The 27,634-nt window shown below is 41.5% G+C and overlaps 3 protein-coding genes across 5 annotated transcripts; 1 reads left to right on the forward strand and 2 right to left on the reverse strand.

Annotated features, from left to right (window-relative positions):
* Positions 1 to 258: 258 nt before the first annotated feature.
* LOC134741597 (histidine--tRNA ligase, cytoplasmic) lies at positions 259 to 11,786 on the reverse strand. 3 transcript variants are annotated; one of them, XM_063674435.1, is made up of 9 exons: positions 11,522 to 11,786; positions 11,101 to 11,388; positions 9,177 to 9,389; positions 7,326 to 7,547; positions 5,549 to 5,755; positions 4,437 to 4,731; positions 3,039 to 3,139; positions 1,816 to 1,998; positions 259 to 501 (listed from the first exon to the last, which is right to left on the reverse strand). In XM_063674435.1, exons 1-9 carry the CDS (start codon positions 11,612 to 11,614, stop codon positions 271 to 273), a joined length of 1,833 nt encoding a protein of 610 aa, XP_063530505.1. In that variant the 5' UTR covers positions 11,615 to 11,786; the 3' UTR covers positions 259 to 270. The 3 variants fall into 3 exon arrangements, with proteins under 3 accessions (XP_063530505.1, XP_063530506.1, XP_063530508.1); XM_063674436.1 differs by lacking the exon at positions 11,101 to 11,388 and adding an exon at positions 10,466 to 10,634 and having other exon boundaries at positions 11,522 to 11,683; XM_063674438.1 differs by lacking the exon at positions 11,101 to 11,388 and having other exon boundaries at positions 11,522 to 11,782.
* Positions 11,787 to 13,287: 1,501 nt separating this feature from the next.
* LOC134741599 (vacuolar protein-sorting-associated protein 36) lies at positions 13,288 to 27,614 on the forward strand. Its single transcript, XM_063674440.1, has 7 exons — positions 13,288 to 13,524; positions 14,921 to 15,116; positions 15,822 to 16,180; positions 18,623 to 18,787; positions 25,133 to 25,233; positions 26,210 to 26,324; positions 27,084 to 27,614. The coding sequence occupies exons 1-7, from the start codon at positions 13,429 to 13,431 to the stop codon at positions 27,255 to 27,257; spliced, it is 1,206 nt and encodes a 401-aa protein (XP_063530510.1). The 5' UTR covers positions 13,288 to 13,428; the 3' UTR covers positions 27,258 to 27,614.
* LOC134741598 (uncharacterized) lies at positions 21,703 to 24,779 on the reverse strand. Its single transcript, XM_063674439.1, has 2 exons — positions 22,651 to 24,779; positions 21,703 to 22,571 (listed from the first exon to the last, which is right to left on the reverse strand). The coding sequence occupies exon 1, from the start codon at positions 24,098 to 24,100 to the stop codon at positions 22,829 to 22,831; it is 1,272 nt and encodes a 423-aa protein (XP_063530509.1). The 5' UTR covers positions 24,101 to 24,779; the 3' UTR covers positions 21,703 to 22,571; positions 22,651 to 22,828.
* Positions 27,615 to 27,634: the final 20 nt, after the last annotated feature.

Genomic DNA, 27,634 nt, shown 5'->3' on the forward strand with positions numbered 1-27,634 from the left:
ATACATACATAAGAACGTTGCTTCTGTAAAATATTTCTATTATATTTGTATTTATTGCGCCATTTTTGAGAAAAGCATTATATATGACTCGGCTGGAAGGCTACTTGCTGGCTTCGGATTCCATTAAACTGACTCCCAAGGTCGTCCATTTAAAACGAATCCTCAGCCAGCAAGTAGCTACTTCCGAGCCTCGACAATAATGTACTATTAATTATTCGCTCGCGTTACAGGACCCACCCGGTATAAAAGAAACAAAAATTTGAAACAAGATTATTTATTTCCATCGAGTTGTGTGTTTAAGTTTGCTATCCTCGCAGTGAGCTCGTCCACCAGCTTGTCTCGCGGCACGTCCTGCTCCCGCCGCGCGCCGACGTCCCGGACCTTGACCACGCCGCGCCGGAGCTCGTCCTCGCCGAGCACCACGCACAGCGGGATGCCGGCCTCTTCGCAGTGCTGCAGTTGGTTCAGCATTTTTGGGTTCTTTTTATACGATTGCTCCGTCTGGAACGAAAGTGAAGTGTACAATGTACGTTATAAATGTCAGAAACTACTACCGGTTCTAACCCTACACCACGGTCTCCCCTAATAAGATACCGGCGCGAGAAACTCGCCGGAACTCATTTTTAATAAATAAATTAGAAAAGTAAGGAATTATGTTGATCTAGAAGAAACAAATAGATGGAATAGTAGATTGTACAACAAGGGCACAAAGCGATTCATTCATAAACGAGGCAATTTATTGGTCCGAGCGGCAGCGAGGACCAATATAGCCGAGGATAAAAATAGGCGTTTGTGCCTGAGTTATACACACTGCTTTTCACTTCGATTGTGAGTAAAATAAAAAAATGGCAAACAAATAAAATACATTTTTTTTTTACACGTGATATTTACCTTAAGCCCACTGCACACTCGTGCGCGAATCGCGGCGCAAAGCCGCGAACGCGAGTGTGGTGTCGATTTCGTTGATTAGCGACTGTCCACACTCACGTTCGTGGCTTCGCGCCGCAATTCGTGTGGAGGGAGCTTTAAGTCTTTATTCATACTGCCGAATTATAACTATATTTTGTAGTTTATTTCTATAATAACTATGCTGTATTGTAAGATTTTAATAATTTAGTAATATATAAAACACGGATTATTTAAAAAACGGTCCAAATTAAGTGGAATAACAATATTATCCGATTACGTTTTATTGTGTACTATGGCAGTGATTTGATTGTCTTAGTCTTTAAAAAAATATTACTTTGTGCACTAGAGTATAAAAGTAGCATTTTGTGCAGCCTACATCTAGCACAAAGGAGAACTCTACGAGCATGAGAAGTGAAAAAAAGTTTGAAACGGACCTTCTGTTTATATCAACAGACATTGAGCGTGCCGGACACATGCCGGGGCAGTTAAAATAATATTATTCTATAAAATGTGTCCATCATCGTCTGCGCGACCATGTAAATAAATTACGATAATAGACACTGTATAGAATATCATTATTTTGTCTCCCGCAGCACGTGTCCGGTACGCTTATTGTCAGTAGATATAAACCGACCTTTATGCTCCACGACAGAACCACAGGGCGGACACGCTATACATCAAAAATCAATTGCGTTTCTATGTGGGAACGACACGTCTGTACACGCGTAATGCGTCATAGTGTGAGAAAGTTGCTTAAAAATAGTACTGAGCGGCCGGCAAACGGCCGTCAATCTGCTGTCGCGGGGCGAGGTAATTCTAGTCGGGGCGGGGCGGTGCGTGGCCGTTCTGTACGATAAATACTATTACTTATTCTGTGACAGAACGTTAAAAAAATAGTAGGCCTACCTTGATGCCAGCGCTCCAGAGCTCGGCGCATATCTTCATGCGTTCGTCGAGGAAGTTCTTCTGCGCGGACGCCACGTACACGTCCACGTCGCTCGTGCGCACGCGCAGCGCGCCCGCCGCCGCGCGCGCCTCCAGCACCGAGAACACGCGCTCCACGCCCACGCTCACGCCCACGCACGGCACCTGCGTGCGCGTGCGCGTGCGCGTGGGGGGCACAGATAAATTTAAATTTAGATGCAACGGATAGTTGTTTGGCCGGATACCGGATATCCGGCCTGAGCGGCGGCCGAATATCCGGTATCCGGCCGCCGAATATTCGGCCGGCGGAACATTTTGAGTATTGCAGGTGCGCGTCGTGCTATTGACCTGTTTCATAGTGAACGTTTGCGCGGATATTTCTATTTTTTCTAGGTTCGAAACTATATCATGTTATTGTTATTACGGAGTAATTTCGTTTATAGTACACGTGCGCTCGCGTATTTTGCTATAAACAAATAATACGTTGAATGTATTACGCAAATGTTACATGTGAATTTTTAATTTATAATCAACGACTTCGATTATGACCGTGACTGTTTAGATTTTAGATTCATATTTGTTTATCCCAAAATCAAGCAGTTACTCCGGTCCGGTCCGGTATCCGGCCGGATAGTGCGTCACTATCCGGTATCCAGCCGGATATTAAAATAGGATAGGCCGGATACCGAATAGTAACCGAATATCCGGTGCATCTCTAATTTATTTTGACCCTCTCGGCAAATATCTGCCCTATCACATTTTCTTAATACCAAAATCGCATAATCTGACAGATGGATTTACCCGAGTTTGAAGTTAGGCGACTCAAATAACACTTGCACTGCGTATGCTATCAAAATCGTTGCAGACCTTTTTTTGGTCTCTATATTTACATTATAATTTAATGCAGACATAGCTAATAGACAGACCTAACGAGCTGTTTCTAGGAAAATTAATCTATCTTAATAACAAAACTTCCGTGAGACACAGACATGACGCGTGACGTGTTAAAAAAATTAAAAGATCATATCTACCTAAACGATATAAGAAACCTATAAATTGCTTGTGTTCAATAACGACAATTATGTTCAAGAATTTGCTGTCTTCGTAAATTGAACGGATTTCCAAGGTGACACGTTTAAAATGAATACCCGGCCCTAATTTGTGATTATTTAAATTTAATTTAATATAATATAACAATAACATACCTGTTTTTTTTTAGAATCAAACATTCCCACGAGATTATCGTATCGTCCCCCACCAGCGATCGATCCCACAGTTTGGTCCTCATTGCCGACTTTAATCGGTTCTGAAAATGTACAAAAAGCTAGCGTAAATTACTAAATTACTTAAAAAAACGCACAACATCCTTCTTACATAATTAACACTTTACAATCGCTAATTACCGTGGACTGATCGATTTCATTGTCGATTTAACACGCAACATCGCATCGCGTGAACGTAAGAAAAAACGGATGGCAACTATTTTCATTAACAAATATGTAGTAACATTACGCTAACTCTATTACCAACAGCAAAAGGTCCAATGTTGAATGACGCGGAGAATACTATAGTAAAATCGAACACTGTCACACCTACCTGCCGTAAGTAGGTGTGACAGAGAGCACACTACGTATTCGCGTGCAACGAGTGTTTGATTTTACTAAATAGGTACATGCGTAATTTGTATAAAAAAATAGATCGAATCATATCAACTGAGCTAATGCACTTACCTGTACTAACAATGGCATTGTATTATTACAATACTATTATCTGCTTTTGTTCTCGTAGCCGCCAACTAGTTACTTACAAAATAAGTTAGAAGTGCATTGCATGTATATTTAATTTTTAACCTTAATCCTTGTTGAATGGGGTTAAAATGGTCTAAAAACATGTTGTAACAAATGGCTTTCTACAGAGTGCATTCGTTTTGGGTGTCGACGGTTGTAAAATGCAAATAAAGTTATGTTAGCCATTATTTAGTGTATTTTGTAGCCTTGAAGGAGGAAAACAAGCTCTTGGTGGCAGAGAGGAAGATCTTTAGAAGGATCTTAGGCCCTACAAGACGGGAGGATGGCTGTTGGAGAGTGAGGAAGAACCTGGAGGTGGAAGAACTGGTGGGCGAGCCCAACATCATCGGCGAGAGCAAGGCTGCTCGTCTTCGCTGGCTCGGCCACGTGGAGAGGATGGGAGAAGATCGTGCGGCCAAGAAAGCTTATCTGGGGCGACCAACTGGGAGACGTCCGGTCGGAAGGCCTAGGTACCGGTGGATCGATGAGGTCCAGAAGGACCTATGTGACATCCAGGCGGCTGAATGGCGTCGGATCGCACAGAATAGGAACGAATGGCGAAACCTAGTATCAGAGGCCAAGATCCACTTCGGGTCGCTGAGCCAGCGAAGTAAGTAAGTAAGTATTTTGTAGCCTATTGTTAAAAAATAGAGTTGTTAATCGATACTAACATTTCAAGGCGGTTATAATCTGCTTTTACTACGAAGTAGTTATCCTAATTTGTGGTTTACCACTCAATGGCATTGTATTCTTGAGACTCTTTGAGTAAACAGGTAAGTGCATTAGCTCAATTGATATGATTCCATCTATACTTACGAGTTAAAACAGCTTCATAGATAACTCCAGTGTAGTAATCGAGCCCTCTCGCCAAACTCAAGTCAAAAAGGATCTTATCCTTAATACCGAAGAGTTCACAATAGTGCAGCAAGAGCTTGATGCCATCAAGGCCTTCCACGGCGGCTTTAGTTTTAGACAGTTTTTCGTCTTTGAGCAGTTTATCGACCAGTTCGGTGCCCCCGTTCAATCTGACGTATTCGCCGATTTTGTCCGCCGCTTCTGGAGTTACTCCTTTCTCGTTTATCATTTCGGTTCGCACTTCGTCCCATGACAACTGAAATTTTATAAGATTATTGTAGAGTACACTAGAGATATGACAATTTAAAAACAAATCCTCTAAACCAATGCTTCCATTGGTCCCTAGATACTGATACATACAAAACATCCGTAACTCAGAAATAATAACAGTAGAATCCGCTTATAATGACATCGAAGGGAAATGACAAACATGTGATACTAAGCGGATGTCATATAAAGCATAGTTAATTAACTTCTTATTTTTGTTAATTTTTCCAAATTTATCTCAAATTCCTTTGTGAGAGACGAGTTTTATTAACCAATTATCAACTTGTCACCGAGAATCAAAACTAAAACAACTTAAAAGGCACGCGCGCACCAAACGTACTCGCAGGGAAAGACGTGGGGACGGCCACGAATAAATGTGTTCGGGGTAGACAAACAAATAATTTATGGTAAAAATAATGAAAATATAGGGTAGGAGTACCTCATTCAGTTGTGGAGCAAGTGGCACGGAAGTAGTGTACATACTGGCCCAAGTAGGATATTTAGGATCTCAAGACCACTTTAAGGCTGTTTATGGATCCGTATGTGCCTCTGTGTGTACTAGTATATATACCTTATCCAGCTGGATGTCGATAGTGGAGCATGTGTCTACTAGGCCTATGTCCAGCGTGTCTATAGGATCTCCGAGACCACCATAAGGCTGTTGACCCCTCGAACGACCGTGTCAAAAATTTGCTACTGAATTAATAACCTTGAAATTGTAAATTAAAGTTCAAATTGTCTATGACGTATACGGGACAAGGCATTCGAAGGGTTAATGGGTCTTCTAGCATGCACTAGTATAGTACCTTATCCAGTTTGTCGACAGTGGAGCAAGTGGCACGGAAGTTGTCGGCGGGGACCCCGCACGCCTCGAACATGCCGTCGAGCAGGCGGCGGTGGTTCACTTTCAGCACGTAGCGGCCTATGTCCAGCGTGTCTAGGATCTCGGAGACCACTCTGAGGCACTCCGCGTCGGGCACCATCGGGTCGTACTGGCCGGCGATGTCGAAATCCTAGGACAAAATCTGACGTGAACATGACGTACGCGTAGTTTTAACTTCATCAATTCTTAAATTACAATGCAAGTCCACCATTATGAGAATATTCCAAAAAATTAATTGAAAAAAATATAGAACTTGGATGCCATGCCTGGCATCAACGGAAAGCTCACAAGGGTGCTCCTTCAACTAGGGAAGACCCGACTGAGCATGGTGACCAGTGTCATAACAGGTCATGGACTATTTAACAAACATATTTTTATAACAGGTGTCACAGACAGTCCCCTATGCAGAGGATGCATGGAGACAGAAGAAACAGCCTCTCACGTGGTGCTGGAGTGCAGCGGAGTGGCCCCATACAGGGCAAAACATCTCGGATCCCCGAGAGACCTCCCCGAGGTCCTACTCAACATCAAAGGTTTGATAGGTTTCCTCGAGGAGCTGGGCTGCCAAGACTAGCCCACCCCCCATGTCACGGGAAATACAATGGAACCTAGGTACATTAAATTCGTCTCGTAATAAAAACATGATAAAAACACGCCTCCACGCTCGTCACTACGCAAAAAATTACGTATAAATAAAAATAATCGCATAATCATCTACCGAAGCAGCAATACAGCTCATGCATATTCAGGAGCCAATCATAAGGTATGTGATAATGACTGTTGACCGCGTAATCTGTCTTTGACCTTAACCGAATCGTGTGTTGCGACACCGATCTACATACCGGACACGACCCACTTTACGGCGCGTACGTAACCTATACTATGCACTTTCTAATGCCAATTCTCTTCGTGGCTTGTTATTGCCTTTCACAGTCTAGGTATTAAATATAGACATGGACAAAGTGACAAAAATATGTACTTACTACCTTAACCTATGGGCAATAAGGTCGTGTATATACATATTATTAGCACTGTCCGTGTCGATATTTAATGCATAGAATAGATGAATTATTTCCTGCTGTTATTCTGTCCCGTAAGTCAGGAAACAACAGTAACATTTTGTTGAATAAATGTGCCATACAAAGGGTGTGTAAAGGGTACTTATTGTCGGTTGTCAATAAGGCGCTATTTCCATATAGCTTCAATTTGAAATCAACCTTATCGACTAGCGACAATGTGGTACCTTTTGGTTGAAAACGTCACAAATGTTAATACATAATACTAAGTATATTAACAAACTAGCCCACAGACCAACAGACGTAATTTAGGGCAAAGGGTGCAATCCACAAAAATCAATAGAATTTGAACTTTCTATCAAAAAGAAAAGTCGTTTATTTAGATGACAAATTTTAGGATCGATCTTTTTCGCTTTTTTTTTGGATTATTTTTCCAAATGTGACGTTTTCAATCAAAAGGTACCACATTGTCGCTTGTCGATAAGGTTCATTTCTAATTTAAGCTATATGGAAATAGCGCTTTACTGACAAGCGATAATAAGTAAGTACCCTTTTGGTTGAAAATGGCACAAATGTATACCTAATGATTCTACATCCCTATAAATCTTGTATTTAAAGGGTCGCCCACTATAGCAAAGTATTACAAGAAAAGTTGATTAACTCATATTATCCATTGCAACTTACACATTGATAGAATTCCCTGTATCTCCCTCTAGTCATGGCCGGATTGTCTCTTCTGTAGACCTTCGCTATGTGGTAGCGTTTCAATGTGTTGATCTTGCTCATAGCCAGATATCGCGCCAGCGGGACTGTCAAGTCGTACCGCAGCGAGAGGATCTCGCCCCCTTGATCTTTTAGATCGTATATTAGTTTGGAGTCCTCGCCGTATTTGCCTGTTAATACTTCCTGTGAACAAATGGTATAACTTTAACCCTTATATGTGCCATTCTCAACCAAAAGGGTACTTATTGTCGGTTGTCAATAAGGCGCTATTTCCATATAGCTTCAATTTGAAATCAACCTTATCAACTAGCGATAATGTGGTACCTTTTGGTTGAAAACGTTACCCAATAACAATCTTTTTTTTAAGCAGAATTTTAAGGGCTATAAATTCTGTCCTGCTATAAATAAGGTGGCAACAAGGCTTGAATTGAGGATTATTCTTATAATCTGGACAGTTAAAGGGTTAGGTATGTTACAGACACCACATTAAAATAATAGTGAAGCATACAATTACGAATGGTCTCTTAACTTTACGATTGATTATGATATGGTATAATAGAAAGCAGCCAGGCCAAATCCATTTATATTTTTTTAATTAATAAATAATTATCAGGGGACATCTTACACAGCTCAACCTAGCCCCAAACTAAGCAAAGCTTGTAGTATGTGTGCTAGGCGACGATATACATACTTATATAGATAAATACATAGAAAACACCCATGACTCAGAAACAAATATCTGTGTTCATCACACAAATAAATGCTCTCTTCGGGATTCCAACCCAGGACCATCGACTTCACAGGCAGGGTACTACCCACTAGGCCAAACCGGTCGGTTTTAGCAGATAGATATAACTCCGTAATAGATGGATACAGTGTAAGGAAAAAACGTGCCTCGAAAATTAAGAAAATTTGATTCTCGATCAGAGGGTGCTACTAGCTTTGGCCTACTGTCGTATAGATGGCGTTGACGCTTTTATTATTTAACAATTTTAACACATATCAGTGAAAGAACATGGGTCAAAATCATAAAAATTATTAATGCAAATAAAAAAATCATTTATCCATATTTAAATACATTTTATCGTATTTTTATAAATCTTCATTTTTAGTTTTAAGGTGTGTCGATAGATGGCAGTGAATTTACTGGGGTTACAAAATTTACTATGACAGTACCGCTCTATCTTATTATATCCTCTTTGGTTTTAGGTTAAAGGTATTGTATAATTTGTATCCAAGGAGGTAAAATTGAGCCATATGAATTTTCTCCTTTGCCCTATCTATAGCAGGGCTCATATTTTGTTATAACTCCACTGAGGCGTAGAGAAATAAGTTAGCTTAGAGTACTTTACTCCTTACATAGATAAAAACCCATTAATAATATGTTTTAAGCGAGCTTTGCGAAAATGTAATTATGATAATATTTGAACTTAGTAAAGTAGATATCAAGTTTTAAGCAAGTTTACAACTTATTTATAATAAGTCATACCATACCTCCCAAACAACTTATAATTATTAAGTAAGGAAGCTATTAATAAGTGAGCACTCTTAAGTTTACTTAAGAACTTATTTCTCTATGACCAAGGTAAGAAAAATTTGTTTTTGTAGCTACAAAAAAAAAACTACAGATTCTTTTTAGCAAAGCTTTCATGGTAGCACAGTACTGTGTAAGAAGTAGGAACTCCTTTTTTATGGTTCCTTTTTACCCCACTATTGACAGTAGGACACTGTAAAAAATTATATTCTGTATTTGGGCTTCGAGCTGAGTAGTCTAGCCAGTCATTGATGTAAGATAAAACTGCATAGTCAAACCTTCAATTCAAACACAGGTGTGTCAATACATTCAGCGCCATGCCTCTTGAAAACCGTTATAATCTTCTGCAAAACCTCATTTCTTATGGTCATTTGCTGTGGAGTGTAATCCCGAGTACCCTTTGGCGTTTTGAGGATGAACTTCTGTGGAGCGGCATCTTCTGGAGCGAGCTGGGCTTTAAGGGCTAATAGCTTTGCTACCTCCTCCTTTATCTGAAAGAAGATGAGTGTTTGTTAATTTCTATATCTTAAATTATAATAATTATTATTTTAATGTAATGGGTTGATACCTAAATAAATAACATTTTTATTTTATTTTATTTATTTATTTAACCCTAGAAAAGACGCGTCTTTTGTTGCAACGTGAGTGCTCGCGTGAGGAGGATTTTGCCGCCCATACTTAACATGATTTTTTGTTTAAAATAATGGATAAATCAGTTTGTAATCATTTTTATGGGATAAAATAAATCAAAAAGTATTAGAAAAAGTAACATTTATAGTTTTACACTTAGTAACTAGTACAAAAAAACCGGACAAGTGCGAGTTGGACTCGCCCACCGAGGGTTCCGTACTTTTTAGTATCTATGACAAATGTATGCGATCAAGTAATCCAAGTTTTTTTGACACAGGTGGCAAAATGCTCATAGCGGACTCTAGGGTTAATAATAAGGGTTATACATATTATTATCATGTTACTTATATTTTTGTACTGAAAATTGTACACCTCAAATAGTATTATATTCCAATGAAATATATTATAAGCTAGTAAAATTGTCCATCATCGATTCAATAATATCTAAATCTAAAAAAAAACAATAAACACATGCCAAAACAGGAATCCCCAGCACTAAACAATTAAAGGAGTATATTATATTCTATTCATGCTTAAAAGAATTTGCGGCAGGCTCTTAAAATATTTACCATCTCCATTTTAAACCACAATCAGGATACTGACGAAAGATACAATTAGGAACTATTCCTATTGACAACTTACAAAAAAGGTGAGACTGTCATATTTTAGCAATATTCAACCTTTTCGACGCCGTATCAAACACAAAAGCTGTCACAGAAATGTCAAAACTGAAACTGAACTTTATGCACATGCACGTAGGTCTATGTTGCTCTGTGGACTATGACGGATTAATCCACCTTTGGCGTTGGACCTGCGGTGTCGATATATCCGTCATTGGCGTCCAAAAGGTTAACCCAAAACATTATTTAAAAAAATGCTACTTAAGGCAAATAAAAAAGGCATTTTATTTAATATAAATTGCTTAGCTTTCTAATACCTTGCAACAAGCTGATGTTGTAATAGTCTTAGTTAGAACTCTGTTTATATTGTGCAACCTCAACACGGTTTTATGGATTTTCACAAGACTTATTGCTCGGAAAGACATGCTTGACCGGTTGTATCCAATGTTATGCCAAAATATCCAATACAGTCCCTTGTCACCACAGCTTTACAATGTTTATACCGGAAAACAGAAAAATACAACACTTAAAAATTAGTTGTAAAACCCAAGTCTCTCATAGCAAGGCTCGGAACCGGTTTTTTCTTCATACAAAAAATACCGGTCTTATTAAGTTATTTTTCGTTCTTCGGTTTATTATTTAATTTTTAATGAGACAATTTAATAATACGAAGTTGTTACCTTAATACATGATTCAGTCCTACGTAAAGAGCACAAAATAATTAAAAATATTGGGCTTTTCGGGTTTTACAAAAAAACCGGTTCCGACCCCTTTCACATAGGGCTCTTTGATAATGGATGTCAATAACAACCCTTGTGGTGACTAAGGAACCATATGTGGAGGTTCAAAATAAAATTTAAAAATAAACGATACATAATACCAGAGGCTATCTACTGTGCCAAATCATATTTACAGTGAATAAATACTTAATCAATTTATATATAACACACACCTGTACTTCAATAGATAAACTAATGCCTTTTGGTTTTGAGTTCATAACATCAGGAGGTTGAACAATAGGGAATTGCGATACTTCAGCGATGCTGAAACTCCGCATATGGTTCCACCACCTCCGGATATATATGTATTTTTGAAAATCTATTTTGTCTAAATCTTTAGCAAGTATCATATCGCAATTACTAGGCGTATAGCCGCAAATGTAACTGTGTTGTGAAAAATGGGTGTCGATTTCAGATAAATCATACTGATTCCGTGGGCTGCCTTTGTTGAACACGCAGGCCTATAGAATAAATAAAACTAATTTAAAACATTTCAAGTATGATCCAAGATCCAATACGATAAAGTATGTGAATGATGTAATACAATACACCACATTTTATTATATTACATCAACATTTCATGATTTAATTTACCTTTTCACTCGATTCCTTAGCAGCCTTCAATTTTCTTACTAGTTCACCTTGTTCTTTAATTTGCTGTAGTAGTAATTCTTGTGAATCGGCCATAATTAAAAGCAGAAAACAGAGATTACACTTTCATTCAAAAAATAACGTCAAGGCTATAACAGCGAGTGCAGTATAACAAAATAATTGCAGTTCTGTTACCCTTTCGCTTTTGTACCTTTCATTTTTACGTGTACTGTAATAACACGTACTTCAAGAAATAGAGGTTATAATTCTAAGCTATTCAGGCCAACACTAAAGAAGTTGTTTTTTTTATACTCAAGATTCATAACACTCAAGCGATTCCCTGTGTAGGAGAAACAGTGTAACTGACTAGTGTTGTGCTCTACCGATTCTTATGTCAAAACCGGTAGTATCACGTGCTGAGGTCACGTGACATCAATTAAACTATTACTATTGTCACAGAATAAAATGAATCTAGTATAACTGGATTGGTCATGAGGGGTGGAGGGGGAAATGATCGAACGGGATAGTCTTATGTATCTTTCAGTAGGAGTAGCAGAGAAAGCGCTGTTATTGTTTGTTCTTGTCACAGTCTCACATTTTTTTTTATTCCCCACCGTAAATTTAGTATGGTTTATGGTGGGCTACAAATCTACAGTTTGTCAAAGGTCTGTCTCATTTCAAACATAGTCAGAGAGAATCATACTATCTTTGTCTTACACTAGTACTAGCTTCCAAAAGAAAAGGATGAGTATAGTTTTTTTTTCTTATTTACTGCCAATTTGGTTTGACTAACTATATGTAGGATTGTTGTTGTTGTTGTTACTGTATATCTGAATTTTTTTACAATAAAGTACAAAGTTGTATAAAGATTGAATTGAAATCTACATTGTTCATATATACACGGTGTTTCATGACCCACTGAAAACCTAAATAAAAGTTTGTTCAGAATCGATAGGAGAATCGATTGCGCTATATTTTAATCTGGGTAAGTTTTTTATTATTTTTTATTATTTTTACATGCTCAGTACAAGTTTGTAAAGCAACAATAGCAATAACTAGACACGTTATTTGTCATTGAGCAACACCCTTAACCAGGGCTCGGAACCGGTATTTTTTAAAAACCCCGAAATAGCCCAATATTTTGATTTTTTTTAATGCTTATTACGTAGGATTGAATCATGTATTTAGGAAACAATTTTGCATTATTAAAACGTCCCATTAAAAATTAAATTATAAACAAAAGAACGAAAAAGAACGTAATAATACCGGTATTTTTGTATGGAGCAAATACCGGTTTCCGACCCCTGCCCTTAACTGGCCATTTTGGTAAACCTTATCTCGTTGTAGTAAGGTATGCAAATGGTCAGTTAACAGTGTTTACGATGGTAACTAGCAATTGTTTGATGTCACTAAGACGACGAAGTATATTGTGTAGAACCAGTCGAATAGAATTTTTAAGAAAACTAAACAACGAATATATTTTTTTATATTTATCGGATTAAACAATAAATACTCAAGATGAGTTTAAAATAAAAAAACTGTTGGGGTGTCTCAGGTTTTCAGTGGCTCAAGTAACACCGTGTATATTGTATATCCGATAAAAATCTTAGGCATATGATACACAGCACTAGTTCTTCCGTATACCTGTCACTGTCAAATCTGTGACTGTCAGCATATGGTCAGCATGCTGTCAGCAACTCAGCAGTGTCACTGTCAGTTCAGTGTCAGATTTATCTCAAATCTTGTTTAAGTTGTTTATCGTTTATCCTAAGTAGGATTCACTCTTTTTCACAGGGTTACTAATTATTTTTAAAATAAGCTGTAATTATAATCATACTAGCTATTTATGAAAACCAATATCCATTATAATTAAATAAGTATATTTACGCATAAAAACTGAATACATTACGATGGATCGGTTCGAATACATGGAAGCACGTTTGTTTGAAGGTGAAAATTACATTAAAAGGGATAGGAACGTTAAAATTTATGACGGAGAAGACAAGGTTTGTATTTTCTCTTACATTATGGATTACACCCGAGCAGGTCGGCTTCCGAAACGGATATTCTACAGTAGATCTTCACGCGGTAAAACAGTTGATGGAGAAATGTCACGAATACAACCTTCCCTTGTGCATGGCCTTCGTCGATTATGAGAAGGCATTCGACAGTGTCGAGCATTGGGCCGTGTTTGACTCTTCATCGCTGTTCCATAGATGCGTGCTATGTTAATCTGCTTCGGGAGCTGTACAGGCTCGGCAACCATGCAAGTTCGTCTTCACAAGACAAGTAACCCGATTTTCATCAAAAGGGGCGTGCGGCAAGGAGATACCATTTCACCCAAGCTTTTTACGGCGCTAAACGTAACCCTTGCATGGGACAGAACCGGTATTAACATCCATGGGGTCTTCTTGTCGCACTTAGGATTCGCCGACGATATTCTTTTGTTTGCCAAGTCCCTGGACGATCTCCAAAGCATGATCCAAGTACTATACCATGCTTCTTTAAAAGTAGGTCTTAAGATGAATATGTCCAAGACCAAAGTTATGATGAACATCAATGGCGATTCAAATCTCACCATAATGGTGGGAGAGGAAGAACTGGAGGTGGTCGAGCAATACGTATATCTTGGACATATTCTATCTTTTGACAAAAAACAACAGGGAAAGGAGATCTCCAGGAGAATCCAGCTGGGTTGGGCAGCATTCAACAAACTAGCGGACATACTTAAATCTGATAACGTTCCACAATGCCTGAAAACTCTCCTCTTTAATTAACGTGTCCTGCCAACCATGACATACGGTGCCGAGACATGGACGCTCACTAAGGAGGCTGTGCATAAAATACGAGTAGCACAGAGAGCCATGTAGCGTGCCATGCTCGGCATCAAACTTCAAGACCGAGTGAGGAATGTCGAGATCCGACGCTGCACCAAGGTGCGAGATGTGGGACCGTCATTACCAAGCTTAAATGGAGTTGGGCGGGACATGTTGCCAGACAGAGTGATGGCAGGTGGACCAAAATGTTGACAGATCGGTGGCCGCTTTCAGATGAATGAAGCGCCTAACGTCCGTTGGCTCGTTGGGTGGATGACGTTCGAAAAATCGCAGGGCATTTTTGGGCCCAGAACCGGGATAAGTGGCGTACACGATGAGAGACCTATGCTCAGCAGTGGGCGATTGAAGGCTAGAATGATATGAATTATTAAACATGTAAAGTCCCTTGAGTAGGGAACTATGATAGCACCCATGAGGCTGACATGTTCACCTAGAGTGTCCAAAACCTCCATAAAAACCAGATTAAAAAAAAAAAAAAAAAAACATGTAAACATGACCAGTAAAAATAGCAAGGCAGGCCTACTATTATTTTACAGATTCTCATACACTTATATTTTCTTTTTAGACTCAATTTGTGGATGGAGAAGTTGTCCTAACAACTCATAGAATACTGTGGGGCAAGCCTGGCGATATACCTAAGGGACTGGTATGCCTTTCTCTACACTTGTACTATGTGTTCTGTGTGGAAGAAGAAAGTGCTGGAGTTTTTGGGCTTGGCGGACTTAAGAGAATAATATTACACCTTGGACCTACTTTACCTGGTAAGCAATTACTAATGTATCTAGTGCTCCTGTAATAGTACATTGTGCAACATGGGGCATAAGTTAAATATTGCAAACGAGAAAATTCTAAGAGATTAATTCTAGACTCGAGCGATACAAAAATGAAGTAAAAAAACAAAAAACTGTTAATTATAATACTAGAAACTTCATAACTTCCTAGGGAAAACGCTTTTTCTATAGTTCCCGCTAAGCCTGCGTGCAATTTCACATTTACTGAGCGAGTGTGATGAAAAAAAGTATTAAATTATCCTCTTCTCTGTGGCGAGGCTCAAATCGGGCATCTGTTATTGAGCAAATAATAGTGATCTTGAATTTAAAATTATTGAATTTTGGAAAATTCAATAATTTCAACTTCTAGATCACTATTTAAATAACACATTTTTACTAGCTTTTTCCCACGACACCACCTGCATGGAATTAGTTCCAGCAGTTAGAGTAAGTATAGCGGCTGGATAAAATTTAATGGCAATTATTTTGAGCATAATATGCTTAATTGCTTACACCAATTAACAGGCAATTATGATGAATTGCCTTCCACCTTTGACCTTGCCTTGAATTCTCATTTCCACCCCCCTTTTCACCCTCGTTAGGGATGACTTTCGACATCGTGAAGAGGTAACAGACAAACACACTTTCGCATTTATAATATTAGTATGGATTTTCATTGTGTACTTTTGCTTACAGGTAAAAGACCAGGACCAGCTGTAGTCAGTCCCTACCACTTTGTAAAATTATCATTCAAAGATGGTATAGACTCTGCCTTTTACAAAGCACTAAACGAAGCAGTCAGTGCAAAAGCATGGGAACAACAAACCCCAACTTCCCCTCTCTCTGCCTTGAGCCCCAATGCTAGCCCTAAGCCCTCAGTAGCACCAAGAAGTTCTAAAATCAGATCTGGTATAATCGGAATTGAAAGAAGTATAGAGGAGCAACATAGAGCAACTGATGAAAGTATCACCGTGGCATTTAAGGACTTGACAAGACTTATGGAGAAAGCTAAAGAAATGGTTGCGGTGTCCAAAAATATTTCTACTAAGATAAGGGTAAGTTTTGGTATTTTTACTATTTTATTTAATACAGTGTCTAGAAGCGCTGGTGGCCTAGCGGTAAGAGCGTGCGACTTTCAATCCGGAGGTCGCGGGTTCAAACCCCCGGCTCATACCAATGAGTTTTTCGGAACTTATGTACGAAATATCATTTGATATTTATACCAGTCGCTTTTCGGGGAAGGAAAACATCGTGAGGAAACCGGACTAATCCTAACAAGGCCTAGTTTCCCCCTCTGGGTTGGAAGGTCAGATGGCAATCGCTTTCGTAAAAACTAGTGCCTACGTCAATTCTTAGGATTAGTTGTCAAGTGGACCCCAGGCTCCCATGAGCCGTGGCAAAATGCCGGGATAACGCGAGGAAGAAGAGAAGAGAAGAAGATTTAATACAGTGTCTATTCTTGTGGGCTGTGAGTGCTGTGACTGATAGATGAGCACAAAAGATCCATTTCCAGAAATATACCAGAAAATTATTATCAAAAACTAAAATGTTAGTTTGACTAAAGATATTCATATCTTCACCAAGCTAAGTTGGAAGCGATTTTGATAGCTCAGACTGCGCAAGTGTTATTTTAAACGTCAAACTTCTATGAAATTAAACAATGAGAATGAGAAATATTTTATTATCAATTAGCAGTTACATCTTTTTATTCCTGTAGGATTGTGTTAGCTAACTTGTGTCTAAAAGATCTGTGTAAGCTGGAGATGTTATGTCAAAAGTATAGAGTTAAAGATGTTGGTAATAGTGTTCCATATGTTACATTTACTTAATTCTAAGGGGACGAGGAGCCGCTGCCCCATGGGGATGGGGCCAGCGTCTCATGTCTTTATTTGGTACATTAAGATTTCACGTTATGTTCGCCGTGAGCTAGGTAAGCGTCCCCTGGTGTGTCGAGGTCTTCAATACCAAGAGCTGCGATTCTGTCCAGCATTCTGCGATTTAAATCAGCGGCGCGAAAGTTCCACGCTTTAAGGTCGCTGATTTCCCAGAGCGTTTCCGTGGGTAGACGTCTTGAGAACTGGCCAGCATTTAAATTAAACTTGCACAGTCTTGGCTATCAAAATCGCTGTCAACTTAGCTTGGTCTAACTCTATCCAAGTAAATTTGTATACCTAGTCGGCTCATAAGTTCTGTCACTGGCCTTTAAAATTTAAATTTGGAACTCCTAAAACAAAAACCGTTCTGCATTTGAATTTCGAATCTTTATTAAATATTTGAGTAGTATAATTTTGCAATTTTCTGTTTTCTTCAACATGGAGTGGACGCTTAAAGATAGCCGTACCGCAATAATTGCACTATATTGTTGTGGTCACTCGCCGACTAAATTTTTTAAGCTACTTGAAAATTTAAAATTCTCTCTAAGATTTGTGTATCGTACCATAGAAAGATACAGTGAGGTCTCTAGTTTAAATGACAAGAAAAGAAGCGGTCGTCCGCGTACAGCTAGGACTCCAGCGGTTGTACAAGCAATTAGGGCACGCATTGCCAGAAATCCCGCTAGGAAACAAAAAGTTATGGCCCTCCAGATGGGTTTGAGCAAAAACACGGTGAAAAGAGTGCTTAATCAAGACCCGAGACTTCGTGCTTATAAACGAAAAACTGGCCATCTTCTCAATGGTCGGCTTAAAGCTTTAAGGCTTAAAAGATCTAAAGCTTTATTGAAGAAGTACGCTAAAAATAAGCACCGTTGTATACTGTTTTCGGACGAGAAAATTTTTGACATAGAAGAAAACTGTAATAAACAAAATGATAGAGTGTACGCTCGCAATAGTAAAGAAGCGTCTAATAGCATTCCCCGTATTCAAAGAGGTCATCACCCTTCATCTGTGATGGTTTGGCTGGGAGTTTCTTATGCGGGCGTCACTAGTATGCATTTTTGTGAGAAAGGAGTAAAAACTAGTGCCAAAGTGTACCAAGACACGGTGTTGACTAATATTGTGAAACCACTATCCCATACGATGTTTCTAAACCAGCATTGGGTTTTCCAGCAGGACTCTGCTCCAGCCCATAAGGCAAAGTCTACACAAGCCTGGCTCGCCTCCAATAAAATCGACTTTATACGGCATGAAGATTGGCCCTCCTCTAGCCCAGATCTTAATCCTTTAGACTATAAAATATGGCAGTATTTAGAGGAAAAGGTGTGCTCAAAACCTCATGCAAATCTAGACTCGCTGAAAAAATCTCTTGCTACGGCAGTGGCCAATATCGACATGAAAGTGGTGCGTGAATCCATTGACGACTGGCCACGAAGACTTCAAGCCTGTGTAGATAATTATGGCGGTCATTTTGAATAAATGTTATACATTTAGATTCTCTAGTTTATAAGCTTTCAAACGCTGTACAAATTATACGGAATAAACTTAAACTTTTGATTTTATTTGATACTATGTATATGACAGAACTTATGAGCCGACTAGGTAAATACGATTATTTTACAGGAAAAACAAGGAGATATATCAGAAGATGACACAGTGAGGTTCAAGGCATACCTGATGAGTCTAGGTATCGACGACCCGGTCACCAGAGATGCTTTCCGGTCCGATTCCGATTACTACATGGGGCTGGCTCAACAGATCTCGGATATGATGGTGGCTGTATTAATGGTAAATTTTCCTATTTTAAATAGATTTAAACTCTGGAATTAATACGACCTCCAAACCTTCAAGAATAGGTACTCTGGCGTAAGATAAGCCAGGGCCGCCGGAAGGAGTCACGGTAGAATCTCAGGCATCCCATGGCTTCTTCAAAACGGTACGGTAACAAGGGTGACGCCTAAGTGGCTTTTAGTGGGAGCACTCAGTAGGAGAGGATGGTTGTAGGAGGGAATCCCACATATCCCCCAATGGCTCCCCATGTCGGGGGAATGCGTAACGCATTTTACCATTCCGTCAACAAAAAAAAAGTTACGTAGGCGTTATTTATTTATTTATTATTTGGGGCGTTGTGGGCCTTTGAGTGTCACGTCGACCAAACAGTGATCTATTGTGACGGCCCTTTAAAGCTCATTACTAATGCCCGTTGAATCCAGAAAATTCCAGATTCTTTGGGCCGTAATGTTCTGTACCTCATAGGGTTGCAGTACGTGCCGCCCTAAGTAGGTACTTCTTTTTGACATTAGTGGTCCACAGGAACAGAGAATGTGCATTGCAGTCTCCTCTGACTCCTGGCAGAACCTGCATGTCGGATCTTGTATCTTTCCTATTTGAAACATGTGTTTGTTCAACTTGCAGTGTCCAGTCAGTATTCTAGTCACCGCGCAGGTTTTGTGTCTTTTGAGCCCTAGAAGCTCCTTAGCAACTTTGCTGTTGAATCCTTTAATTAGAGCTTTCGAGTGTTTTTGTCCTTTGACGAACTTCCACCAATCGATTGCTCTCGTTTTTTCTAAGTTGCTGAGCAGAGAATATGCATCCCGTTTTGTGGTTCCACAGAACGGTTCTGGGCCGACCAGGGTTGTGTCTGCGCCCTTTCTAGCAAGTTCGTCCGCTTCTTCATTTCCGTTAATGTCGGAGTGCCCTGGTACCCATCTAAGTATGACTTTGTTGGAGTTAGCCAGTGCATTTAGGTTGTTTTTACAGTTCTGGACTAGTTTTGAGTTTGACTCAAGTGAATCTAGTGCCAGCAGAGCAGCCTGGCTGTCTGAGTTGATGTAGATATGTTGGTGTCTTAGGTTTTTATCCAGGTTGATCTCCGCACATTTGTTGATGGCGAAGACTTCTGCCTGGAAGATTGAGGCCTGTGTGCCCATGCTGACGCTAGCTCTGAGCTTAGGTCTTTCACCATAGATCCCACATCCTACATCATTGCCTTTCTTGGAACCATCTGTGTACCAAATATGGCTTCCCTCCTCAAAGTACATTTGGCCGTTGGTCCATTTGTCTCTAGGAGGTATTTCTACTGAGAACAGTTTGATAAATTGACATTCTGTGTGCGTGTCATCAGTGGGCATGCTAAGGGTTTTATTTGCAAAAACCCAGGCCTTCAGCTTGGTTAGTGCTTGAGAGCGCCATTTTGGCCTGTTTAGCGTGCATATTCTGTAGACGCACTGCTTGGCCTCCTTTTGCACCTGCAAGTGGAGTGGTAAAATGTCCAGCAGTGCATCGAGGGCCGCCCCCGGTGTCGAGGAGAAGGCGCCTGTTACTGTTAAACAAGCCATGCGTTGCAGGCTGTTTAGAGTATCTATTGCCGTCTTTTGGCTGGTTTTGTTACACCAGACTGCGGAGGCGTAGGTTATAATGGGCCTCACTACCGCTGTGTATAACCACATAGCAATTTTGGGTCTTATACCCCATCTTGCTCCTGCCATTCGACAGCATGACCACATGGCCATTTTCGCTTTTTGTATAATTTTCCTCAGGTGAGCGTTCCAAGTTAACTTTTGGTCGAAAGTGACCCCTAGATACTTGACCTCTTCTGAGAACGGTATTATTTGTCCATTAAGTCTTGGTTCTGTAAGCTTTTCAAGCTTCCGTTTTCTTGTAAATGGTACTATTACCGTCTTACTCGGATTAATGGACAGGTCATTTTCTCTACACCATTTGAATATTGTGTTTAGAGCTCCTTGCATTAGGTTGGATATAGTGTGGAGGCAAGGGCCTTTGACAATGACTACAAGGTCGTCGGCATATCCTTGTGTGTCATAGTCTTGGCCTGACATAATTGCAAGAAGTTGGTCCACTGCTAGGGTCCATAATAGTGGGGATAGAACGCCTCCTTGTGGGCACCCTTTTGTGGTATAAAATTCATGCTCTATAGTATTGAGGGTCAGAGTGGCTACTCTGTTCGAGAGCATGCTATGTACCCATCTGGTGGTGGTTTCGTCTACTCCCTTTGATTTCATACCATTAAGTATGGTCTCTGTGGGCGTATTATCGAAAGCACCCTCGACGTCAAGGAACGCACATAGAGCGGTTTGCTTTTCCTCTAGGGTTTTCTGCACCTTGTCAACCAGGTCGAGTAGGGCAGTCTCCGTAGATTTCCCCTTTTGGTAAGCATGTTGGTTTACACTTAGTGGTCTATCCACCAGATATTTCGCTCTAATGTGCTGATCAATGATTCTTTCCATCGTTTTGAGTAGGAACGATGTTAGACTAATAGGTCTGAAGGATTTAGGTTGTGAATAGTCCTTTTTCCCTGCTTTCGGTATGAAGCGTACCTTGACCCTAGTCCATTGATCTGGTATAATTCCCCACGCAAAACTTGCTCGGAATATTCTGGCCAGATGCGGGAGGAGGAGGTCCTGTCCTTGCTGTAAAAGTGCTGGAAACACTCCGTCTTCTCCTGCCGATTTAAATGGTTTAAATTTTTCCAATGCCCATTTAATTTTGTTTGGTCTAAAGATATTAGTTGCCAAATTCCAGTCGATATTGCGTGCCCTGTGGATTTGATTATTCCTTTGGGCGCATAACCGTGTGTTACTGGTTGTGTACGAACCGGGGAAGTGGGTGCCTCTGAGCAAGTCTAGAGTTTCCTCTTCTGTGCTCGTAAAAGTGCCATCTGGTCTTTTAAGAAGGCCGAGATAGTTGGTCGGTGTCTTGGAAAGTATTTTGTGAATTCGCGCTCCTTTGTGAGTTTGGGCAATCTCTTCACAGAACCTTCTCCATGACCTCCTTTTTGCCTTCCTGATTTGTTTATTATATTCAGTCAACGCTCTACCATACCTTTCCCACTCATTCGGCGTGGTCGAGTGATTGAATATGCGACGTGTAGACCTACGGAGGTTTTCTAGCCTTTTGTTCCACCACGTCGTTGTGTTAGTAGTTTTTGCCTCTTTCAAAGGACAGCTTTGTTCGTAGGCCCTAAGTATGCCTTCAGATAATAGATTAACTGTCAGGTTGAGAGAGTCTGGTGTTTTGACATATTTTGGTACATCCTTTAGACGATTTTCCAGGTCAGCCTTATAGGCTTCCCATGACGTTTCTTTTGGATTTCTACGCGTTAGTGGTTCCCTATCTAGAGAGTCCTTAACACTGAACAAAATATGTCTGTGGTCCGACATTGAATTTTCGCTGCTGACACGCCAGTTGGCTAGGCAGCTTGCCGCCTTTTCAGTAGCGAAGGTTATATCTAATACTTCTTGCCTAGCTCTAGTTACGAAGGTGGGCGTGTTGCCCTTATTCAACAAGTGCAGACAATTGGTAAAGATAAATTGGGATAGTAACTCACCCCTTTTGTTGATTCCAGTGCTCCCCCAGATGGTGTGGTGGGCGTTGGCATCACAACCCACAATAAGTTCCGCCTTTTGTGCCTGAGCGTACTCTAGCACTTTAGTCAGTTCTTCTGTGGGGTCTTGCTTCTCTCCGGGCAGGTAGGCGGAGCAGACTATTACCTTCAGTGCTCCTCTCCCTTTGAGATCGACGTAGGCAGCTACTATATCTTCACTGCATAGCTCTGTAACAGGCAAGAGGTTAATATTTTTGTTAAATACGATGCAGGCTCTCGGTTTAGCTCCTTTTTCGTAGATTAGTACCTTTCCTGCTCTGTTGAGTCCTGTTGCCATGGACTTGGTGTTTATCCATGGTTCTTGTATGAGGGCGATGTCCAGGCCATTTTCGCCAAAAAGCTTCTCTACGACCGCTGTGGCCGCTATGGCGTGGTGGAGATTGGCCTGAAGGAACATCACCCCCCTACCCCTGGTAGCGTCTTTTTTATTTGCCACGGCGGTGGGCACTGCCGTGCCCTTGGTGGCCTCCTCCGTTCCCTCTACCCCTTGGGCGGTTTTTGCCCCTGTAGCCTCCCCTGTTGGCGAGAAACCGCTGCAACCCCGGAGGTCCTGGAGTGGGATTGGAAGTGGAAGGAGCCGCACGCTTTGGACCTGAAGGCACCTTTCGGGCGGGTGTTTGGGTTAGGGTGGTGGGAGGGGCAGGGTTTGCAGGCTGCGGTGTTGGGTTTTGGGTGGGTTGCGTTTCGGGCTGTTGGGTCTTAGGTTGGCCCTTTAGCCGAAACTGGACCTCCCGGAAACCTAGGTTTGCCTTTAGGTCCTTTTTTTTAAGATTCTCCACCGACACGTCGTCCAGAGACAGGGTTACCAAAACCCCACCCTTCTCGACTTTGGTGTGGAGAGTCTTCCATAACTCTGTGTGCAGCCCCTGGTTCTGCGCATAGAGTAGAGATAGCGACTGCTTGACCATGGAGTCGTCTATCTCAGGAATGAACACCATCCCTATATTAGGCTTAGGAAGCTCATTTTCAGGGATGACCCCGAGGTTGGCTTCCGGCCATGGTTTTAGGGTTGGTGTTACTTCCTCAAGCCAGGCTTTGGATCTTTGGTCACTGCATGTAATGAGTAACCAACCTGGCTTGTATGCATAACCCTTGAACTTTGGTCCCTCATCCATCTCCAGAGTCGCAATCTTTTGCAAGATGGTATTGCATAGGGACCCCAACTGCGCGACGTTCATCGGCTTGGAGTCCTTGATTCCGACCCGGACCTGGCTAAGGACCTCGTTAAAGGGTTGTAGAGGTTGGGGTTGGGTTGGGGGGCTCTCACTCACCTTTGGGTTCTTGCTAGCGTTCCCCTGCGGTGATTTTTCCTCCGAGCGCGGCCGTTTGGCCGATTTCGGCTCGGGTTTGGAGTGTGAGGACCCGAACTTGTATCCCAACTTTTTAAGTTCCGCGAAGCTCTTTGCGGACAGTCGTAGCGCCTCCTCGTGCGCAACTCCTAGTCCTCTAAGAGCTTTGTAGCGGCCCTTCGCAGAGCCCGTCAATTTCTTGACGGACTTACGTGTGTCAGGGTTGGGAGCCTCCGTTGGGATGTTTGGGCAATGAATATCGCTCCTTTCATCCGTGTCGACGCTCTCCACTCCCTCCATGGCTTGCTCTGATGTTTGGGCAGAGTTTTCCGCACCTACCATCAGGGGCATTAGTTCCTGGCATAGGTCTTCCAGGGTACCTTCAGTTTTATTATTAACGTTCTCCATACAAATCCCACGAGAAGCTAGGGAAAAATGTGGTCGGTTCCAGCAGAGCCCCGCTTGCCGGAACAAGGCAAAATACTCCTCGAGGTTGCCCGGTATCGAGGGTCATCGTTAGCGGCTGAGCTTCCCCTCAGCCACGCATCTCTCGGCACGATTGTTCCACCTTAGATTGGGGATTTTTTAAAGAGGTTGTCTCCTCTTGGAGTGGAGTAGGAGAAGTGGTGTGAAAGGAAGCCTGGGGTTTGCATTCCGGGTCCCAAATGTGCGGAGGATCGTTCCGCACATTCAGGCTCCGGACTGCAAACCCCAGGAGAAGGGAAGGTAAGACGGGAATAACAGACGGGAAATGACGTTTTGGAGCATGGGATTACAGACAGGAATTCTAGGGTAAGGAAAGGAACACCTGGCGGGTGGGGATGCCACATCACTTGGCGTGGCCCACACCAGGCGGGGCCCTCATACTTGGCTACTAGTGATCCGGGGTATGTTGGTAAATGTAGCGACGCCCGTTACGACCACTAGCATTGCCCGGGGGAGACGACCCACCCACAAGTGTAACCCTGGGTGAGCTCGGCCCTGATCCGCGGCGGCAGATACAGGGCCGACGGGGACGTGTATGACGGACTTGAGGTGTAGGCCAATAGCTCAGCGTCGCATACCTGAGCGTACCTACCCCTCCTCCCCCCCTACGTAGGCGTTAGCAAATATGTCAGTTGAGTCAACTGAGTTGACACTGCTAAGGCAAATAACTATAAAATCATAATTTAGTGACAGTGATACTGATATCATCTGATATTTCATCTGTCCAGTTTCTTTGGTCTTCTTTGGTCTTTCTGTTGTCTCCCGCGATACAGGCACTGCCCCGCGATACAGGCACTGCTTAGTGCGGAGACCCCTGGAATGTCTGTAACCTTTAGCTGAAAATAAATGATCTTTATTCTTGGTCCAATGTGTTTTTTATTATAATTCTTCAATAATTCATTAATTAGCTCCACTACCGGCTAGCATTGCATGTAATATTTTGTATTGTTACAGGAATGTGGAGGAATTATGTCTCTGTCTGATGTGTGGTGTCGCGTGAACAGAGCAAGAGGGTTGGAATTGATATCTCCTGAAGACTTACTGAATGCTTGCAAGTAAGATATATTGCCTAAAAATTCAAGGATCCAGAACTATAGCGTGCGAGATGGACTACCCATTTTTTAGGGCTCCGTACCAAAAGGGTAAAAACGGGACCCTATTACTAAGACTTCGCTGTTCATCCGTCCGTCCGTCTGTCACCAGGCTTTATCTCATAAACAGTGATAGCTAGAGAGTTGAAATTTTCACAGATGTATTTCTGTTGCCGCTATAACAACAAATACTAAAAACAGAATAAAATAAATATTTAAGTGGGGCTCCCATACAACAAACGTGATTTTTTGCCTAATGGGACAGTCAAGGGCATAAATATATATATATATATATATATATATATATATACATTCCCAAAGTTTCAAAAATATGTATACGCTCTTACACCTTAGACAATAAAGTCGTGTTCACTTCACATATTTTTGAGCCATTTGTCTGGATCGATATTTTTGCCTTCGACTGTACGGAACCCTTCGTGCGCGAGTCCAACTCTTACTTGGCCGGTTTTTCTAACTGTATTAATGAAAAAAAGGAGGGAAAGTACCTCGCGCGCGAAATACCTACTATCGTGGCGCGTTCGTGCTATAGGTGTCACGTGTCACTATTTGCACAGAAAATAAAATAAAAAACAGTAGAAACGTTATAAACCTTGATTACTATGAGAACAGAACCGTTGTCGCTAACACGCACACTTACTGATTCTATGTGAAATTAAACTATCGTGAGACATATTTCAAAATATTTAGATCACTACGGTTTCACTCACTATCGCCCCATCAGCGCGCGCGCAACGAGCGACGAGGCGGGCGGCGCGGGCAGTGCACGGAGTACAGCCGCCGCGGGCACGAGCGCCTGAGGAAGGACTCCCGAAGAGTCCGAAACATGCCAAAAGCGCCTAAAAATAATAGTTAGTGAAACCGTAGTGATCTAAATATTTTGATTCTATGTGTTTAAAATACATGTAGTATTGCATTCTAGGTTACTCCAAACTGTTGGTGCTCCTATGTCGCTCCGAAAATTTCCAAGTGGAGCCTGCGTCCTGCAACTGAACAGCCATAGAGACGAGGAAGTTGCCAAGACCACGTGTACCATGGTAAATAAGTTTAATCTTTGATACAAGCTTTTATCGCTACTTTTTAGGGTTCCGTAGTCAACTAGGACTCAGGATGTCTACGCAGTCCTTGAATACTTCGGTCATATGTCATATTGCAAGGAAAGACGGTGGCAACCACAGAAATAAATATACCATAGAAGACGCAAATGCATCTACTTCGCGTGTCCGAACCCCGACCAAGCGTCGAGGTTGACTGTCGCTCTTTACAGTCCACGCCGTCCGTGAAAACTTAAAAATGCTTCTTTGCATGAATCATGATAATTAACTGCAACAGCCCAATAATTGCGAGCACCTAAAGGCAAGAACATATTTCCTATTACAGATAAAATTATATTATGCGTAAATTTTGTATGAAAAAATCGGCACGCTTGATTTCAATACAAATCGTGGTATTTGCGTCATCTAGCGTATAAATCTGTGGTGGCAACCTCTAAAAGCTTTTTGTGACCGGCAAAGTGGAAGGGAAAGGGCCTGAACGTGGACGCAGTCAAATACGTTGGTGTGACCAGATCCGCACCGCTCTTGACTCCACAGTTCACATGGCTCTCCACACCTCCAAAGACAGAAACAGTAAATTAAGTACGGTTTATGGTGGGCTACAAATCTACTCGACCAATCATAATATTGCGTGTATTCTGTCCCTCACGGACGTGTATAGTTGATCTATGTAATGCTAGGTCTATGTCGCTGGGCCATCGTGTAGAGTAGCCATAATACAATATTGTCTAATTTCCACAGCTCGAAGAAAATGAAAACCTGACGCCTGAAAAACTCTCGCAGATCGCAAATGTGTCCGTCCTCCTGGCACGGGAGCGCTTATTCACTACCGAGCGTTTAGGGCTCGCCTGCAGAGACGAATCCATAGAGGGCCTAGCGTTCTACCCAAATATATTCTTGAGGGAAACCTCCTAGAGTTAGATCACAGAATAAGTAATAGTATCATACAGAACGGCCACGCACCGCCCCGCCCCGACTCGAATTACCTCGCCCCGCGACAGCAGATTGACGGCTGTTTGCCGGCCGCTCGGTATCAACGAGTGTGAACGCGACCAGACCAACAAGTGTGAATGCGACCGATGGTAACGCGCAAGAATGAGGGTAGACCGAGCGCTGTCTACACAACTTTGACACCCACCCGCTATCTTCAGTCAACCGTGAACATGATGCATGTAACTGCGTCGAAATATCGGGAGCTCATAAATAATACAAAAGGTAATCAAGATCTATATCCCGGTCAATATAAGTCTAGTGAAACTAACCGTGAATCATTAAAAACTCAAGATTATTAA

Source organism: Cydia strobilella, chromosome 5 (genome assembly GCF_947568885.1).
Source record: "Cydia strobilella chromosome 5, ilCydStro3.1, whole genome shotgun sequence".
NCBI classification, from domain to species: Eukaryota; Metazoa; Arthropoda; class Insecta; order Lepidoptera; family Tortricidae; genus Cydia; species Cydia strobilella.